General features: G+C 36.6%; 2 protein-coding genes and 1 long non-coding RNA gene across 3 annotated transcripts in view; 1 reads left to right on the forward strand and 2 right to left on the reverse strand.

Annotated features, from left to right (window-relative positions):
• Window positions 1-984: 984 nt before the first annotated feature.
• Window positions 985-6,015, forward strand: LOC104247746 (tetratricopeptide repeat domain-containing protein PYG7, chloroplastic). Its single transcript, XM_009803840.2, has 5 exons — window positions 985-1,306; window positions 2,256-2,316; window positions 3,848-4,140; window positions 4,907-5,053; window positions 5,468-6,015. Exons 1-5 carry the CDS (start codon window positions 1,142-1,144, stop codon window positions 5,747-5,749), a joined length of 948 nt encoding a protein of 315 aa, XP_009802142.1. The 5' UTR covers window positions 985-1,141; the 3' UTR covers window positions 5,750-6,015.
• LOC104247745 (uncharacterized) lies at window positions 4,135-14,432 on the reverse strand. Its single transcript, XR_716304.2, has 4 exons — window positions 14,255-14,432; window positions 11,973-13,222; window positions 4,766-5,002; window positions 4,135-4,302 (listed from the first exon to the last, which is right to left on the reverse strand). It is a non-coding gene; the product is annotated as an uncharacterized lncRNA (long non-coding RNA).
• A 1,002-nt stretch (window positions 14,433-15,434) lies between these two features.
• LOC104247744 (phospholipid-transporting ATPase 2) overlaps window positions 15,435-20,725 on the reverse strand; it is a 50,827-nt gene continuing 45,536 nt past the window's right edge. The window contains exons 24-25 of the mRNA XM_009803839.2: window positions 17,189-17,339; window positions 15,435-16,279 (exon numbers count right to left, since the gene is read on the reverse strand). Coding sequence (XP_009802141.1) covers window positions 15,944-16,279; window positions 17,189-17,339 — 487 coding nt within the window. The 3' untranslated portion in view covers window positions 15,435-15,943. The remainder of the gene's footprint in view (window positions 16,280-17,188; window positions 17,340-20,725) is intronic.

Genomic DNA, 20,725 nt, shown 5'->3' on the forward strand with positions numbered 1-20,725 from the left:
GCTTTTAATAAAATTGTATCCTTATTAGCCAAAAAAAAAACCAACATAAGTATTTAACTAAAAACTATATTAATGTTTGACTTTTATGGTATGTGTGGACTAAGGTCTCATACATATATACCAACAAAAGTCATGGTGGAATATTAGGTATTCATTCATTTCTAACCGAATATCTCGTTAAATTTTGAGAGTGAAGTCGTCTTTGGTATGAAGAGCCCCGTGGAACTTCACAGGACGAATCTAAATTAGTGGGATACTGGATGAGAAACAAAAAAAGGTCTCATACATATTCAATAATTCGCTCTCATTAGATTATTGTTATTCTTATTGTGAATTAGATAATGTTTAACTTTAGTGATTAGTAAATCGTGTTCTCTTAGAGTCATACATTTTTTTCCAGTTGAGTATGTAATTAAGCAACACCAGTGAATTCCAGCTTTATTCTTTTTCAATAAGAATTTTGTTTAATATGTTATCCGTTTAAGGAAGGCACGTGTTGATCGAATTTCTATACATTTTTTATAAAATATTACTTTCATTCAACTACCTTCTTGACATGTATGCGGCAGTAAAGCGGGAGGGCTACAACTTCTTCAAAAGAGGGCAAAAATTTTAAGATGTGAAACATTTGTAATTATAGCCGACACTACTTAAATTCACATCTAATTTACTTCTTGTTGAGATATTAAAAAAAATGAATTTTTGTCAATGAATACTTGATATATTATAGAATTGCATAATTGAAGTAGTTCAAACATTACCTTTTAAATCTATTTGATAATAATTTTTCAGTATGATTGTGCTTCAATATTGAGATTGTATTTTTTTTCTTCACACACTTAGTATAATATTTTAAAATTACTAATTATCATAGGGTGTCCGAAAACTAGTAAACACAAAAAGAGTGATCCAAGTCGCAAGATAAAAAGAAAACCGGCCGGTCCGGTTTAGTTCTGATAGAGTTGGTTGAGATAAACTTTATTATCTTCAAACAACAAAAACAGAGAAAATTTTACCAAGAATGGTTCTTGAAATGCCCCAAAAAATTCAATCTTGATGCTTCCTAGTTCACTCTCTAATACCAAGTATCACTCAGACAATAGATTAACAAAAAGACCCTTAAAGAAGATAAATAAAAGAAATGCTAATGATACAATCCACCATTTCTCCTCCTGTCCAAAAAACACTACTTGTTCCATCTCAAATTGGCAAACATGGCTGTTATCTTGCTTTACATGGCGGATTTGGCTCACCATCAGTTTCTTTTCACTTTCCAAGAAGACCCATCAAGCGAAATTCAGTTCAGGTAATTTGGGGGGGTGGGGGGTGGGGGGGAGGTTGGCGGTGGGGAGTTGGGTTACTACTGTGTTTTCTTGATATAGTTTTACTTGTGATATTTTTTTCTTGATGTTGTCAATAACCTATTACTATAGTTTTTGTTGATTAATTGAGAGAGTGCTGCCAAGAGTTGAAAGCCCCTTAAGATTATGTTTGAATTGGTATGCTGGGAGTCATTCTGCCAAGAGTGTTAGGCTCTTTTTCTGAGAAAGGGGAATAGGAATGAAATAAAATAGAAATAGAAAGAAAAGAATCTAATTGCAAAAGCAAAAAGGGGGACATTTTCGGGAACTTTAACAATACAAATAATAAATTCCATTGAGCTTCTTGTTAAAAAAAAGGTATTGGTTTGAACACAACTAGTAAGCTAGGGGTTGGGATTTTATTTATATTTACACTAATTTAGTCCACATGTGGAAGTTTGTATACTATTTAAAAGAAAATTTGGTCTCATAGTATAGTTTGGTTTAGAGAATGATTAAAAAGTATCGGTAACTGCAAACAGATAATTTCCCTTTTAACTTTTAAGTAGTGGACATTTATTTTAAGATAACCTACAACAGAAAGAAAGATGGAGTATGTTTTATGACATAGGGTATACAACTAAAAAATTCAATTATTATCCTATAATGCAAGAGGTCTTTATCAAAGGAAGAAAAAATGAAAGAGCTCTTGAGTCCAAGAATTTCATTTTGGAAAGGAAGCATAGCTCACACTCTTGAGTCCAAGAACTACTCTAGTATTTCTGGTTGCTCTTTTATGATCAATGAATCTGTCACATGATTCTTTTCCATGCACGGAGCGACTCACAAATTAAGTTCCTTCAAATACATATTAGTAAATTGTTTTGGTGATACATTTGTCTATCTTTTTCACCTCTTTTGAGTATTCCTAAGTCTTGTCTCTCTTGTGTACAGCTGCAGATTTTTGCAAGGAAAGTAGAATCATTCTCACTTTTGGTTCCAGAGAAAGATGATGGTAGTTCTTTTTCTTTTAGAAATGCTCCTTTTTGTCACAGTTTATATGTCATTTTCTATTTGGAACATCAGAAAGTTTTATATATCATTCCACTAATAACATTATCCAATGTAACTTTTACAAGTTTCAAGGATTCAAATTTATTTAACTAGTCACATTTTAACTTTGATTGGATGTTTTCCGTTATATACAGCGAGTATTCTACTTATAGATGACACCAAACTAGTTATATTTCTTCTCTTACTGATTATGTAATGCTCAAGCCAAACTAAAGAGAAGAAATATAACCAGTTGATGTCATCTGTAAGTAAAATACTCGTTGTATAGCTAACCCCCTTCCCCCATGCTGATTATGAAAATATGACACATTGGGAAGGAGGGATTATTACATTTTGAAGTGCTAGTTCTAGGTCCCTGCATTGGTATAGTTAAGAGCTGAGAAATGTGAATTTTTGTACGCATATTTTTCTTTTGCCGCTTTAACGGGTATATTTACATATTTTTATTGTTTTGCCAGTCTCTCAAATGATAGGAAATAATTATCATGTTCCCATAGACTTGCCAAAAAAAAAAAAGTTATGATCTTCAATTAGAAACGTATGCAGACATAATAAACTCCAAGCTTGAGAAATATCAAGAGGTGATGAGATAGCAGTTATTGAAAGGATAGAATGATTTAGCATTTACATATTTCTTTTTAAATACAGGAATATATTAGTTTTTTGTAGGTTTACAATGTGATAGCTTCTAATCACCATTTCTTTTTCTTTTCTTTTGTTTCATCCTTTTGTTTTGTTAATTTCCATTTTACATAAGCATAAAAGTATGTATTTTTCAGGAAGTATATAATATAGTTTGAAGGATACTTTTTCCAGAAACAATATCATAATATATGATTACATATTTGACTATGCTGATGTGTTTTGACTGATTTGTTGGTTCTTGATCAAAAGACTGAAATTCCATCCTCATCCTCAGGATGGAAAGCAAACAGAAAATTTCAATCAGCTTCTGTGACCTGTTACGCAAGTCCAAACTTTGGACTTATAAATGTATTCATTACTGTGTATATTGTTGAGTTTAATTTCCAAGGAAACATCAATTTTGTTCTTTTATAAAAAGGGCATCCCGGTGCACGAAGCATCATGCGTTCATGGAGGGCCGCACCCCAAGAATTTGATCTGGGTAGACTCCGCACCCCAAGAATTTGATATAGGTAGTCTACCCAGATGCAAGCATCAGTGGCCGATTCGACGGCTCGAACCCGTGACCTATAGATCAGTCGGGACAAATTTACCCTTGCTCTAAGACCCCCCTTCATCAGCTTATTCTTCCATGAACAAATAAATTAAATCATTCCAACAGAAGTTCAAAACTTCAGTAATTTCCTGTTTTGTTTCTAGTTCTTTATACAGAAACAGAGGAAGATTGCATAATCTACTTGCTGTGTACAATAAATATGAGACAATAGTGCTTTGTCACAGAGATTTTGCATGAACTAAAAGGAACCATCATTGGCTTTCCGTTGCAGAATCATCAGAGAAGTTGCTGAATGGTGGAGATATTACTACTAGTAAAGGACAGGTTCTTTCTCTATCTGCTTTCTCATGTGGATATATCTTCTGGTTGACATCCGGGCAAGTGGCATCAGCAAGTGAAAGTGTCAGAGTAAACATGGTTTATGAGGTCGGAGAGTTATTCGAATTGGGAATCCAACTTACCTACCTGCTTATACTACTAGCATTGCTTGGGGCTGGAAGCTTCTTTGTGATTCGGCAAGTCCTTGTCCGCAGAGAGCTTGATCTTTCTGCCAAAGAATTGCAAGTACGCGACACAATAACTTTTCTCTTTGTTTATAAATGCGTCGCCATTCATTTGAAGCATACATATTATGCATCTGTATGGTTTGGATCTACAAAAGCAACTATATATATATATATATATATAGAACCGGTTGCTAGAGAATCTGAACACCATTGTATTCTCCTGAAGGCAGAGCAGGAGAATAATACTTTAAAAGAGAAATGATTGTGATTCAATCTCGACTTGTTAGATATCAATATGAATTATAGCTTGTTTGGCCAAGCTTCTTCAAACCTAGAAGCACCTTTTTTTCCAGAAAAAGGTCTTCTTTTTTTCAAAGTTGAAGTGTTTGGCCAAGCTTTTGGAAGAAAAAGAAGTGTTTTTGAGGAGAAGCAGAAAAAAGTAGCTTCTCCCCAAAAGCATTTTTTTTAAAAGCACATTTGAGAAAATACACTTAGAAGCACTTTTTAAAAGCTTGACCAACACTAATTGTTGCTCAAAACTGTTTTTCAAATTAATTAGCCAAACACAAACTGCTTCTTACCAAAAGTAATTTTGCAAAAAAGCACTTCTCGAAATAAGTTGATTTTAGAAGCTTGGCCAAACAAGTTATTATTCTATTTGTTTCCTACGGACAAAAGCTTACTTTTAACGGACAATTTGGTATCATGTGCGTAGACATCTATATCACTTGCAAGAACGACTTGCTTGTTTGCTCATAGATGTGAGAATGCAACTCTCTTTCTCTCTCTCTGAACACACTGTATTATTTGACTCATTAACACAGGAGCAAGTTAGAAGCGGTGATGCCAGTGCAACAGAACTTTTTGAACTTGGAGCTGTGATGTTGAGGCGAAAATTCTACCCAGCTGCTACAAAGTACCTGCTTCAGGCAGTACAAAAGTGGGATGGAGATGATCAGGATCTTGCCCAAGTATGAACTATCTCTTCTAACAGTTTCTTTTTCTTTTTTTAATTTTAGATAAATGATAAAGGACCTTCTCTACGCCAATTGCTATTTCGCATAATAAATTCCTGATACATTGTAAATATTCTATGTGAATTGACCTAAAAATATACTGCCGTTTTAACTCAAAACAAGTGAATGCACATTTATCCTGCTGAACATGTGAAGAATCTCTTTTACCCTGAATCACATAACTTACGCTATAAAATGTATAAGTTCAAAAGCCATGTAAAAACTGCTCAAATTCTCAGCTAACAAATTATTGGACCGTTTTAGAATTATTGCTTGCCTATGCTGTACTTGCTGTTGCATACCAAGTCTTTTCAGGCATCTGAGTGTTGTATTCAGATCCCTTCCCTTATATTTTGCGCATCTTGACAGGTTTACAATGCCCTTGGTGTCAGTTATGTTCTTGATGAGAAAATCGACAAAGGAATTGCTCAGTTTGAGAATGCTGTAAAACTTCAACCAGGTTATGTCACGGCATGGAACAACCTTGGCGATGCGTACGAGAAAACAAAAGACTTAACATCCGCTCTAAGAGCATTTGAAGAGGTCCTCCTTTTTGATCCTAATAATAAAATAGCTCGTCCTAGGCGCGATGCATTGAAGGATAAAGTACAGATGTACAAAGGAGTATCTGTGAAATCTAAGAAGAGTTGATATGGGGAGCTTCTTGTTGTTTTTACACACTTATACTGACTATCCTTGGAGGAGCTTGCCTCCCCCCCCCCCCCTCTTTTCCTGCCGTCTTTCTTCTTGACGAGTGAAATTTCGTCATGGTGGCTATGCTGGATTTCTTGGATGTTTCATAACAGAAGAGGGCAAGCAGTTTTTGAATTTCTTCATCCCTATGTCCTTGGTGTAAATGAAATGAACAGTGTCTATTTTTCTTTATCTGCATAGAATCAGCAGGACACTTGATGCTTCCTTGTGTTTTCTTTCAAGTTTATTTCCCTTTTCTGCGCTTTACTTGAAAAGGCTTCATCTCAGCGTATGAAAGTTAAGCAGCAAAGCCAAGATTCGCCATTTTGATCCTATTGATGTTGGATGCACTCCGTTTGATGTTATGAATGGTTATACATAGTTTTATTCATTCCCAAATTGAAAAATTTGTTTTGTTTATTGATGGAAAATATTCTTGATCTATATAATTGTGTCAAATAACTAGGGTTGATCTTGTTCCTTGAATCTTAGAAAAAAAATAAAACACGCTCTCTTTTGTGGGACCGTGTGGGCTCCAATGGAGGAACAAATTTTAAAAACTAAGTTTGGCGGGGGGGGGGGGGGAGGTGGCGTCGTGCCTTCTACCGGGGTAAGAAGGAGACTTTGTATACATGCGTTATACGTTAATGGCCAGTTACCCCGTTAATATATTACACTACATGCGCTATATATAAAATGGTGCCCGGGTTTTTTATGCACCTATGTTGGTGCCTTGAGTCCAAAAACCTTCCGCCTGTTGAAGTTTGGCAAAATGCCAAAGTCCCACATTGGTTGGGAGTTAAGTTTGGGGGGATTTTTCCCCTATAAAAGAAGGCCTAATGTTTAGGATTGAAACACACCTCTCATTTGCCTTCTCATCTGTTTAAGGCATTTGTATCTTCTCTCTTTAGTATTATTTCACTTGTATTTTTGGAGTGAAATAAAATATTGGTTGTGTCCGAGGAGTAGGCAAAATTAGCCGAACCTCGTAAATTCTGGTGTTCCCTTTATTGTTGTTTTATTGTCTTATTTATTATTTGGTGGCTGTCATAATTTTTGGTATAGTAGTTGTGACTTATTCACACTATATACATTTGGCTTCCGCAACAATTGGTATCAGAGCCAAGGTACTGTCTAAGTATGCTCTGTGGTTGCAGCATAGTCTGATCTTCCACATCAGAAAAGATTTATCTTGGTAACTGAGTCAAGGTTCTGTCTGAGTATGCTCTGTAGTTGCAGCTTAGTCTGATCTTCTACATCAGAAAGGAAATAATCTTGATTTGTGTCGTCAGCTATTAAATAATATTTGTGTCAAATATGGGGGACAATAAACAAGAAGAATCTACATCAAGTGTCAACAATACGTCATCATTGGCATCTTCGCTTATGACAAGAATTGTGTCAAATGCGAAATTTGCGGTAGAAATTTTTGACGGGTCCGGACATTTTGGGATGTGGCAAGGCGAGGTTCTAGATGTCCTTTTTCAACAAGGGCTAGATCTGGCCATTGAAGAAAAGAAACCAGATGTTATTGGAGAAGAAGATTGGAGAATTATCAACCGTGTTGCTTGCGGTACCATTCGATCCTACCTTGCTAGAGAGCAGAAATATCCATACACAAAGGAAACTTCTGCAAGTAAATTATGGAAAGCACTGGAGGATAAATTTTTGAAGAAAAACAGTCAAAATAAATTGTACATGAAGAAGAGACTGTTTCACTTCACCTATGTTCCTGGTACCACGATGAATGAACATATCACCAGTTTCAATAAGTTGGTCACAGATTTGCAAAATATGGATACAACTTATGATGATGGTGACTTGGCCTTAATGTTGTTGGCGTCACTTCCTGATGAGTACGAGCACCTTGAAACTACTCTACTCCATGGAAATGACGAAATTTCTCTCAGAGAAGTTTGTTCAGCTTTGTACAGCTATGAACAAAGAAAGCGAGAAAAACAGAAGGGCGGAGAAGGAGAAGCACTGTTTGTGAGGGGTCGTCCTCAAAATCAAACGAGGACAAAGAAGGGAAGATCCAAGTCAAGATCCAGACCCAGTAAAGATGAATGTGCCTTTTGTCGAGAAAAAGGGCACTGGAAGAAAGACTGTCCGAAGTTGAAGAATAAGGCCAAACATAACAATGGAAAGGCTATTATGGATTCAAATGTAGCTGATTGTGATGATTCAGACTTCTCATTAGTTACAACAGAGTCATCAACATCATCAGACATATGGTTGATGGACTCGGCTTGTAGCTATCATATGTGTCCCAACAGGGACTGGTTCATGGAATTTCAAGAAGGAGAATATGGAGTCATCCACACAGCGGATAACAGCCCTCTTACCTCATATGGCATTGGTTCAATACGATTAAGGAACCATGATGGAATGATCAGAACATTGATAGATGTTCGATATGTACCGGATTTGAAGAAGAATCTCATCTCTGTGGGAGCCCTAGAATCAAAAGGGTTCAAAATCATTGCAGAAAATGGAGTGATGAGAGTATGCTCCGGTGCACTAGTGGTAATGAAGGCTAATCGGAAGAATAATAATATGTACCGCTATCGTGGCAGTACAGTTATTGGGACAGCGACAGTAACATCCAGTGACGACAAAGAGGCAGAAGCAACCAAGCTATGGCACATGCGCTTGGGACATGCTGGAGGAAAATCCTTGAAAACTCTATCAGATCAAGGATTGTTAAAAGGAGTAAAGGCTTGCAACTTGGAGTTTTGTGAGCATTGTGTTAAAGGGAAACAGACAAGGGTTAAATTTGGTACAACGATCCATAATACTAAAGGCATTTTGGATTATGTACACTCTGATGTTTGGGGTCCTTCCAAAACACCTTCATTGGGTGGGAAGCACTATTTTGTAACCTTTGTTGATGATTTTTCCCGAAGAGTATGGGTGTATACAATGAAGAGCAAAGATGAAGTGTTGAGAATTTTTCTCAAATGGAAGACGATGGTGGAGAATCAGACAGGCAGGAGAATCAAGTGTATTCGCACAGACAATGGAGGTGAATACAAAAATGATCATTTCAATAAGGTCTGTGAAAATGATGGCATCATCCGACACTTCACTGTTAGACATACACCACAACAGAATGGAGTGGCAGAACGTATGAACCGGACCTTGCTGGAGAAGGTACGGTGTATGTTGTCCAATGCTGGCTTGGGCAAAGAATTTTGGGCTGAGGCAATTACATATGCATGTCACCTCATTAATCGTCTACCATCTGCTGCTATTGATGGCAAAACACCATTTGAAAAATGGTACGGAAAACCTGCTGTAGATTATAACTCTTTGCACGTGTTTGGCTCAACTGCATATTATCATGTGACAGAGTCAAAATTGGATCCAAGGGCAAAGAAGGCTATTTTTATGGGAATTACTTCTGGAGTCAAAGGATATCGCTTATGGTGTCCTATGACAAAGAAAGTAATATTCAGCAGAGATGTTACCTTTGATGAATTTGCTATGGTAAATAAGGTAACAGAAGATACCAAACAAAATGAAGGTGCTTCTAAGCAGGTGGAGTTTGAGGGAAAATTTATTTTTCCTACACAAGAAGCAGAGGAGGAAACAAATGAAGATTACCCTCTGGAAGGAGAGCCAGTAGAGGAGATTCCAACTCAGGAATCTCAACAACAACTTGAATCAATAGCAACCAGCAGGCCAAAAAGAACAATAACGAAACCTGTTCGTCTCATAGAGACGGTTGCTTGTGCAACCTCAATTGTAGCTGATGATGTTCCTACTACTTATAAAGACGCTGTCCAAAGTTCAGAAGAAGATAAGTGGAGGATTGCCATGAATGATGAAATACAGTCCCTTCATCAGAATCATACATGGAGATTGGCCAATCTCCCGAAGGGAAAGAAAGCAATTGGGTGCAAATGGGTATTTGCAAAGAAGGAAGGATTTCCTAACCAAGTAGATGTTCGCTACAAAGCAAGATTGGTGGCCAAAGGATATGCTCAAAAGGAGGGAATTGATTACAATGAAGTGTTTTCTCCAGTTGTAAAACATTCCTCCATTAGAATTATGTTGGCTTTGGTAGCACAATTGGATTTGGAACTAGTTCAGATGGATGTAAAAACTGCGTTTTTACATGGAAACTTGGAGGAGGAAATCTACATGACTCAGCCAGAAGGATTCAAAGTTGCTGGAAAAGAAAATATGGTGTGCAAACTTGAAAAATCGTTGTACGGATTGAAACAATCTTCTAGACAATGGTACAAGCGATTTGACGAGTTTATGTTGCGGCAAGGGTACAAGAGAAGCAAATACGATCATTGTGTGTATTTGCACAAGCTTAAAGATGGTTCCTTTGTATATCTTCTCCTATATGTTGATGATATGTTGATAGCTTCCAAGAATTTGGAAGAAATTGATAAGTTGAAGATTCAACTGAAGAAGGAGTTCGAGATGAAGGATTTGGGTGAGGCAAAGAAAATTCTTGGCATGGAGATAATTAGAGATAGACGTTCAAAGAAACTCTGTTTATCTCAAAAGGAATATTTGAAGAGAGTACTTCAACGTTTTGGCATAGATGACAAGACTAAGCCAGTTAGTACTCCACTTGCTTCCCATTTTAAGCTAAGTACTACTATGTCGCCAATGGATGAAGCTGAACGAGAGTATATGTCAAAGGTACCATACGCAAATGTTGTTGGTAGCTTGATGTATGCAATGGTTTGCACAAGGCCTGACATTTCACAAGCTGTTGGAGTTATTAGCAGATATATGCACAATCCAGGGAAGGAGCATTGGCAAGCTGTGAAGTGGATTCTACGGTATATTCATAATACTGTAGATGTCGGGTTAGTTTTTGAGCAGGAAGACAATCAGTCTGTAGTTGGATATTGTGACTCAGATTTTGCGGGTGATATGGACAAACGAAGATCAACTACTGGTTATGTGTTTACTTTTGCAAAGGCACCAGTTAGTTGGAAGTCTACTTTGCAGTCAACAGTTGCTTTGTCTACAACAGAGGCAGAATACATGGCTATTACAGATGCTGTGAAAGAGGCAATTTGGCTTCAAGGATTGCTAAAGGAGCTTGGTGTTGAACAAAAAGGTATCACAATTTTTTGTGATAGTCAAAGTGCTATTCAATTAGCGAAGAACCAAGTTTATCATGCAAGGACGAAGCACATTGATGTTCGGTATCATTTCGTACGCGAAATCATAGAAGAAGGTGGAGTCACGGTGAAGAAAATTCATACTACAGAGAATCCTGCTGATATGCTGACAAAGGTGGTGACTGCGGTCAAGTTTCAACATTGTTTGGATTTGATCAACATTGTTGAACACTGAAGATTGAAGATGAAGACACAACCAAAATTTGTTATTGAGAGAGAATTGAAAATGTGGAATTTTGCCAAGGTGGAGATTTGTTGAAGTTTGGCAAAATGCCAAAGTCCCACATTGGTTGGGAGTTAAGTTTGGGGGGATTTTTCCCCTATAAAAGAAGGCCTAATGTTTAGGATTGAAACACACCTCTCATTTGCCTTCTCATCTGTTTAAGGCATTTGTATCTTCTCTCTTTAGTATTATTTCACTTGTATTTTTGGAGTGAAATAAAATATTGGTTGTGTCCGAGGAGTAGGCAAAATTAGCCGAACCTCGTAAATTCTGGTGTTCCCTTTATTGTTGTTTTATTGTCTTATTTATTATTTGGTGGCTGTCATAATTTTTGGTATAGTAGTTGTGACTTATTCACACTATATACATTTGGCTTCCGCAACACCGCCTAGGTTCCGGACTCCATATTCTTTTACTAAGATGATTAATTTTTTACCTAAGATTAGGAGAAATGAAAATCCACTTTTAAGAATAAACTTAATAAACATTCTAGATTCAACCTTTTCATCTTTTAGACAAACAAGACATTTGAATTGGGATAGTGGGAGTAACTTTTCTTTTTCATTTTTGACAATTAAAGTTTAAGTCCGTGCTTTAATTAAGAGATTGTTGGCATGTATATTCACTAATCAAACCATATGAAAACCACCTCATTATCATGTTGTTTCAGAAGATTGATCTAGTTGCATAATTTTCCATTTTAAATACATTAATATAAGAAACTGTGAGTACAGTTTTACAGCTTCTAATCACACATAGTTCGAGCAGAAAGCAAATGAGATAAGTTGAACTCACAGAACCATACCTAGATCTGTCTCTGCTTATATCCAAAATGGATTTTCAACATACTGGAAGGCTCGAGACTTCCTAAAATATGATTTCTGCTGATCAGACGATCGTCTACTTAAATCAGACAGCTTCAACAACGTATTATCTGTCAAATTCAGGGATATGAACTTATCATCATGTATATAAAGCACCAAAGATGGACTATCTGGCGTTTCTGTTTCAACGATTGAATGTACTTTGTATCTGAGAAAAGTTGTTGTATTATCTGTCCATGGATCGGGCTTATAGACCACCATTTCAGGAAATGATTTAGCCACTGTGTCAAGATCAATATGGTACTTGTTGAACCAGCAAGAGTAGTCATTTTCCATCACAAAGACATCAAATTTGATGCATTACACTTTGTATAATCAATAGCATGCAACTTCCCTTCAACTTCCCCGAAATAGTTCAAGTTTCGACCATATGCATTCTGAAGTGGAGGCATTGGAAATTTTCTGATACGCTTCTCATAAACATCATAACATACTGAAGTTTCTGAGTAGTCTGTAGGCCAGTGAAGTGTACCATTCAAGAAAACACCCTTAGAAAAGCTCGTGCCAACTGGACCGACGAATGGACCTCCAAAGTATCTCCAGGTGTTGGTCTCAAAGGTGTATGTTTCAATATGGAATACAATGTTTAATCTGTACTCACCATAGATGTGGATAACTTGGCAATATGGTGACTTAGATAGATCAAATGCCAAATTCAAGCATGAAATTCTTGGATATTTGTCGAGTAGATTTGGATATGGGAATGTTGAGAAATGTTTTGTTGTTGGATTGTATACATAGTATTGTAAACTAGATTCACTTGCACGCGATCGACAAAGAAATAATAAACCACCACAAGATTGTAAAATTTCAACTCCACAAGAATCTTTAATAAAATCAAGGCATTGAAGAGGTACCACTGGATTTTGTTTAGGTTGTATAAGGGATATATAAGTATATTTGATGTTGAAGATAAGCTCACAAAGAGACCAGAGGTAGGCCTAGGCTTCCAAAGGGAAGAGAAATAAGGACTAAAATGGTGGATATCCACCTTTTGGATACTAATTTGAACATGAAAAGTGGTTTTGGTGGGAGGCATAATAGTAGTTTCATTAGAAGGTCATCACTAGCTTCAATTGCTTCAGCTGAGGACATAGAATGCCCTTTCTCATGCTTATTTGTAGCCATACATATATGCTGCTTGATCAGGCTCTACCTTTGTCGAGAGTTTCTGTAAAGGCCACATAACATAATGTAATATGGTTTAAGTTGTATACGCTGACAGTGTAAAGAATTTTATAATTTCAAAGTAATTATTTTAACTCATTATATAAATTTATCTACTTTATATACATGGTTGCGAGGTCATGTTTTTTGACAAGAGGGGGTTGCTCTGATGGTAAGCACTCTCCACTTCCAACCAAGAGGTTGTGAGTTCGAGTCACCCCAAGAGCAAGGTGGAAAGTTCTTGGAGGGAAGAATGCCGAGGGTCTATCGGAAACAGCCTCTCTACCCCATGGTAGGGGTAAAGTCTGCGTACACACTACCCCACTAGTGGGATTATACTGGGTGGTTGTTGTTGCGAGGTCATGTTTGTCATAAGAACTTAACCTAATTCAGTTTGAAGTAAGATTTAGATCAAATATACTAATATTGTAAATATTGACTATTAATGTCGTTTAATATGTGACAGTAGGTTAATTACTATTTTCAATATGTTATTTAATATTTTTCATAGATATTTACATGTAATTATCTTAAACTCTTTAAACAGCATAACTACACATCTTCCTCAAAGTAGGAATGGAAGAGGAGGTCTCATGACAGATTCCAACTAAAAAGAATCACCTTATTCCCCACAAATTGGGAAAAGTTCTTTTTTTTTTTGGTTATAGAGAAAGAAGATTAAAAGAGAATTTTAAGGAGACTTTTCTGAAGGGAAGAGAAATGCCGGGTAAATTTTAGAATAGTTCCATGAATCATGGGCGGATCTTAACAGATTTTCCATCAGAGGACTACTACGACTACATCATCGTCGAGGCGCTCCAATATAAACATGTCAGGTTGGTTGACAAACCCAAGGACAAAGTCCCGGGGGAGGGACAGCCAGAAAGAATAGTTCCTGGGTACATACAAACTTAGCGGATGGGATAACAATCATTTTTTTGGGCAATCAACCAAAGTCAACAGCATGTTGATCTTAAAGAAAACGAAGTTATGAAAAAAAAAGAAAAAAAAACACATACAGAGAGAAGTAAATTACCAGTGATTTGCCTGAGATACCTTCTTGGTTGCTTAACTCGACATTATCAAAGCCTCAACGATGAAAATATTCTTCCAATTTGACTGGCTGCAATTTCTTGGTGCAAACAAGAAAAGAATAAAACAATTATTGGATTATTGATAATTGTTTGTACTTATCTAGATTGCACTTTGTCATTACGGAAAAGACAAAATTATTTTATATCACTATGGTTTAATACATTTATGAATGTTATGGTCTCAAATATGCCATGCCACTCCTACTAGTGATGTCATTACAAATAAACTAAAATATTAAAAGTTACTAAATATAGAATGAGATACAATTCTTATGATAATCCATTAGGAATACTCCACTACGAATAGCTTGCTCGTCTTACTTTTACTTTCTCCCTCCCATAATTGTTGTTCGACATACTTTTTGGGTGACATTTAGTTAAAAGTTGTTATAAAACGTTTAGCTTTTCTTTTTCCTTCTCACTTGCGCTTCAATATTATTCATAAGCTGTGGGATCATTGTAAGATTTTTTTTTTTTTTTCTTAAAAAAAAAAGTAGAAGTAGAATTCGTCAAATACAAATAAAGTATGTTATTCCTGTGAACAAAATGTATGCTAACAATATCATATACTGAGACAGAACATTAATAGAGGTAAAATTGATATAAACTTCATAATTAGGGAGTACTTGTGCTTTTTTCTTTTACAACTGTAAGCGAATTTTAATTGCCACTGAACAACATAGAGGAAAGAAAATTTGTCCAGCCGGGTACTTACACCAATCCTATGAATATATTACAAGTGATTAATAGGCATCCTTATTTAGCTTATCACTTAATCATAGTATCTTATAAAACTAAATGTTCACCCTCTTTAGGTATAAAGTTGCATCGCAAACTAATTGTACAACTTGTTTAGGTTCTCAACTTCTGCTCCAGCATTGAAATTTATACTAAACAGTTAGTTCTCACCGAAATGTCAATTTTGCATTTACACCCCTTTACATACCCCTTTCTGATTCCTTACCCATGTTTTTTTTAAACCTATTTCTTTCTTATTACTTCTATATTTAATTTCCATCCTTATTCTAGTAGTGTAATATGTCAGAAAGACCATCCATAGCGAATGCAAGAAAAAGCATTTCAACAAATGCGAAAGACCTTTGTCAATATGACTCATAAATGTTGACTGCAATTGTTACGCAGGAACTTCATTTTCTGAAATTGAGGTTTCCAGCTCATTGATGTCCTTACTCTTATACAGATACAATCAATAGCATCGTCCTTGAGAAAAAAAAATGTGAAATGAATATTCCTATGACAAATAGATCTCTTTGATTCCATTCTAATTGAGTACGTAAATTAATATCACCTCAAAAATGGGGTGTCAGAATCTGCGAAATGTTTCACTGTTTCCTCCAACAAACAATAATCAAATTGTGCTAACGTGTTGCATCTTCATACCTTGGGAACAGTAATCGGTCCTGATCTTTACGCCATAAGCTGCCAAATACAGCCCTGAGTATGACATAGGCAGTTTGATGCAACTGTAACACGCGCAACATAGAAAATGTGTAGAATAAGATGCTGGTAAGTTGAAAAAAACGGATCGACAGTTAGTGTCCTCACTGTAATATCTTTTCTACATGTGATCTGTATAATTTCCGCATGTCCTGCCAGGAGAACTGCCAATATTAGTTGTCCTTGCAGTTTCTTGTATAATTTGAAGACAACCGGGCCTGGGACTGAAAGAAATCAAATGGAGCCCCTGGTCCAAAAGAACGTCTTGTAGCACTAGGTGAATCTGAGAGTAGTGGTTCATAGACAGAAGTACGGTTCTTGGGTTGAGAAATTGATAAAGGTGTAACATCTTTATCCAAGGATCTCGACTGAGGCTCTATATTACCCAGGGTCAATATAGGTCCTCCCATACGTTCGGCTTGCTGAAGTATGTTAATTTTACTTGATCTGTAGGTATACCTGAAGTACTTCAAAGCTAGCACTGGACCCATGCCAGCTGTGACAATGATCTGGAAGGGGGAGGAAAACCAAAATTAGTTCTCTTATATTATAGTTGCTACTTAAAGAGGGAATAACAAAATTAGTTCCTCTTGTAAGATAATTGATAAAAAAAAGGAGTCATTTCATGCATCCTATCTAATTAGGTGCAACAAAGCATTTTATATAACAATTAGGAGCACCTTATCACCTTTAGTATATAGAAAACGAGTAGACTTAAGTACATACTTTTCCATCACTTTGTAATCAATTTGTGTGGGAGCATCGACTTTCACAAGGTGTTACACTCTCTAGCCTTGGTGATCTACTACAATGGATCCATATTTAAACAACAAATATTTTAAAAAATTCACAACTTCACTTAAATGGTAAACATACTAGCTTATTTTTGGATCAGCAAGGAAAGATGGTGAAAGAATGATGTCAAGAATAATCTGAAGACTAACTACACCTGGCCCAAGTAACATGACACATTCTTTTCTCAGACATTTCAAATTAATTTAAACTCAACAGAGTATCTACACTTTCAAGTGTTAAAGAATTTGAGTTCATGCAACAATTCGAAAAATCAACTCCTAGATAATGTTTCTCCAATTAAATGAAGTATCCAACTACAAGTATTTCTTCTGATACTGCTGGTATAATAGTAAATCATCTCCTAAAACATTGTACCCAGCCACACTATATTATACAAAATTAGATGGATTAAGTAACTAATCTGAAGCATTATCTCGACTTTTTTACTGTGCTTTTGTTAAGCAAGTTCATCATGGTGACAAAAGTAAAATCCAATCCAAAGAGAGCTTCAAATTCAGAAAGTATGTGAACCATAGAGTTGAATACCATCCAAATTAATAATAAATAAATAAAAAACCCTCTAAATTGTGAACACTACATGGAAAAAGAAAAAGTTTACTTACAAATATAGTAATCCAATATGAGGGCTGTCTACATAAGCGAAACATTATTGTATACAGGCCAGAGGATGGGAAGGCACTGACAATCCAATTGATGACATAGAAAGCAACAAGATTTCCCCATATGGCGATGTGTTGCAATATTGTGAAAGAGCTGTAAATATTGAGACAAATTTAGTTCCCTAGAGATTTAAGACCAGTATTGCATACTACCATGCATTGCAAGTACTCATACACAGATATTTTGTCCAACTAAATAAAGATTATATAGTAACTCACTAGGCAGGTGAAAATGTTACTATCCGTTTTTGCTTTCACTGGTTACCAGTCAAATGTTCTCCTTCATAAGGAGAAAAAGGGACGATCCTTCAAGAGAACTTATCAAAATAATAGTAACAATGATCCTTAGACAATCAGTCTCCATTGTCACCACCCTAATCTTCAGCCAGGCCCACCAGCACTATCCTTTGCCCTCTTCCCATCCAAGTCACTGTCAGTATTGTTAAAGGCACGCTTAAGGAATATAAAACTGAGAGACTAGGTGCAATGTAGGTTCCAACTTGCTTAAGTGGTTCTCTATCTTGAATAGAATGACACCAAAAAATAAATTGTTGCCACAGTCGAGGCATCATCGGTACTTATATTAGTGATTAAGAATTACAAGATTGAAATTTAGAAAACTTGTCACTAAATCTTAAAAGCTAAAAACTGTATCTTTGCCTCCGCATAAAAAATTTAAAATGGTTCCAGAACTTCATTTACTTGGTATTACTTTTTATATTTTGCTTAATTGCAGTTCTATTTCCTTTTTATCGGCTATACCATGCCTCTTGAATGTCAATTACGAAGGCACCTGCATTTTTTCGACCACTATTTCTGCAAAAATTTGGACTGAACTCTGTCCAATGATCTTGCAGCTGAAACGTTTTCGGCAAGACTCAGGCAACCAAACACTTTTCCATCAAGATTCCAACAAAACCTTCCCAGACCCTACTTGTGAGATTACACTGGGTATGTTGTTGTTGTTCACCGAAAACCATTCTGGAGACTATCTGCTTTCTCTGTGTCAGTGTTGTTTAAGGTTCACTTAAAGCATGCTTAAGCCCTGAAGCTAAATGATGTTCGGGTTGTATGCTTCACCTCACTTAGTTGGTGCTTTAGCATATTCTTGAAGGTGCTAAGGTGTGCACATCTTCACTGATGAGCTCTGTCTTTAAGAGCACAGCAATAGACAATAAATATAATTGACAAAGTGATGCATTAATTGTTAAGAAAACATCATGACCGAACCTTTAGTGATTCAAAAAAATAAATTAGATATACATTATAAGAAACTAGCCACTAAAAACCTAAAAGTACATCTCTTCAATCTATAGCAGAAATTTAACATGGTCTCTGAAATTGATTGTGCTTACAGTTTTTACATTTCGATTATGTTTTCTTCATCGGCACTTTTCTTTGCTAAAGTCAACGCTTTAATCGTGCTTTCAACTTAAGGACCCAAAGAATTTTGGTGCTTGCTTTGTGCTTTTCGCTTTTGACTACTCTGCTATATGTTGAGTTGTGTGATTAGCTGATCTAAAAGTTTAAGTTGGTAGAGAGGGTACACTTAATATTTATTTAAACATAACACACACCCTCGTGTGTGGATCTAGTGTGTGGATCTAGTTCTTTTTCATGGATCAAGCACCTGAAAAATTCCTTTTGATAAGGGTAGCTTGAACCCAAAACCTTTTGCTTCCTCTAATACAATGTTGAATTGTGTCACCACCTTATCTAAAAGCTTAATCTTTACTTAACTATGTCGTAACACTATATTCAAAATAAGCAAACTCAAATTGGTTTCTCTACTTTCCCATTGAGGTATGTGTTAAAATGCTAGAGTTAAAATATTCGGAATGTCAAGCTTTTAAGTAAAATATTCCCGTTCTAACTCCCTGGCCCAGTTTAGATTCCCTTTGTATACTCCTCTCTCCTTACCAGGTTCAAATAAGAAGATCGTACAGGTCAGTGATACAACTTAGGGAGAACCACACCCCAAAAGCTAGCTATTAAGGTGGAAGAGCCCAATGCCATTGTGAGAAGGCACGGGAGAAAATATGATATATATTGATATATTGTGTGTGATGCAATACAAGAGGTGCTATTTATAGCTACTCTATACAAAGGGGATACTACTCCTATTCCAATGTGGGACAATTACATAGCTATCTCTAACACTCCCCCTCAAGCCGGAGCATATAAATCATATGTACCGAGCTTGTTACATATATAATCAATGCGAGGACTAGTGAGGGACTTGGTGAAAATATCTGCAAGTTGATCATTCGATCTCACAAACTTCGTAGTAATATCTCCTGAGAGTATCTTTTCTCTGACGAAGTGACAATCAATCTCAATGTGTTTAGTTCTCTCATGAAACACCGGATTTGATGCAATATGAAGTGCAGCTTGATTATCGCACACAAGTTCCATCCGACTGATTTCACCAAATTTCAACTCCTTGAGCAATTGTTTGGTCCAGACTAGTTCACATGTTGCCATAGCCATTGCTCGGTATTCTGCTTCTGCACTAGACCGAGCAACTACATTCTGTTTCTTACTTTTCCAGGACACCAAATTTCCTCCTACTAAAACACAATATCCAGACGTAGAACGTCTATCAGAAGGTGATCCTGCCCAATCAGCATCCGAGTACCCAACGATCTGCTCATGACCTCGATCCTCAAACAGTAATCCTTTACCTGGAGCCGATTTTATATACCGGATAATGCGGACAACTGCATCCCAATGACTATCACAGGGAGAATTCATAAACTGACTTACAACACTCACAGAATAAGAAATGTCGGGCCTAGTCACTGTGAGATAATTTAATTTACCAACCAGCCGCCTATAGCTTGCAGGATCACTAAGCGGCTCCCCCTGTCCAGGCAGAAGTTTAGAATTCGGATCCATCGGCGTGTCAACAGGTCTGCAACCTGTCATCTCTGTTTCCTCAAGAATGTCTAACACATATTTCCTTTGAGAAATAACAATACCTGAGCTAGATTGAGCAACCTCAATACCTGGAAAGTACTTCACTCTGCCTAGATCCTTAGTTTGAAAGTGCTGGAAGAAATGTTGCTTCAGATTAGTAATACCATCCTGATCATTGCCCGTAATAACAATATCATCAACATAGACTACCAGATAAATACATAGACTTGAAGCAGAGTGGCAATAAAACACAGAGTGATCAGCTTCACTACGAGTCATGCCAAACTCCTGGATAACCGTGCTGAACTTACCAAACCAGGCTCGAGGAGACTGCTTTAGACCATAAAGTGACCGACGCAAGCGACATACAAGGCCACGAGACTCCCCCTGAGCAATAAAACCAGGTGGTTGCTCCATATAAACCTCATCCTCAAGATCACCATGAAGAAAGGCATTCTTAATGTCCAACTGATAGAGGGGCCAATGACGAACTGCAGCCATGGATAGAAAAAGGCGAACTGATGCCACTTTAGCCACTGGAGAGAAGGTATCACTGTAATC

Source organism: Nicotiana sylvestris, chromosome 4 (assembly GCF_000393655.2).
Source record: "Nicotiana sylvestris chromosome 4, ASM39365v2, whole genome shotgun sequence".
NCBI classification, from domain to species: domain Eukaryota; kingdom Viridiplantae; phylum Streptophyta; class Magnoliopsida; order Solanales; family Solanaceae; genus Nicotiana; species Nicotiana sylvestris.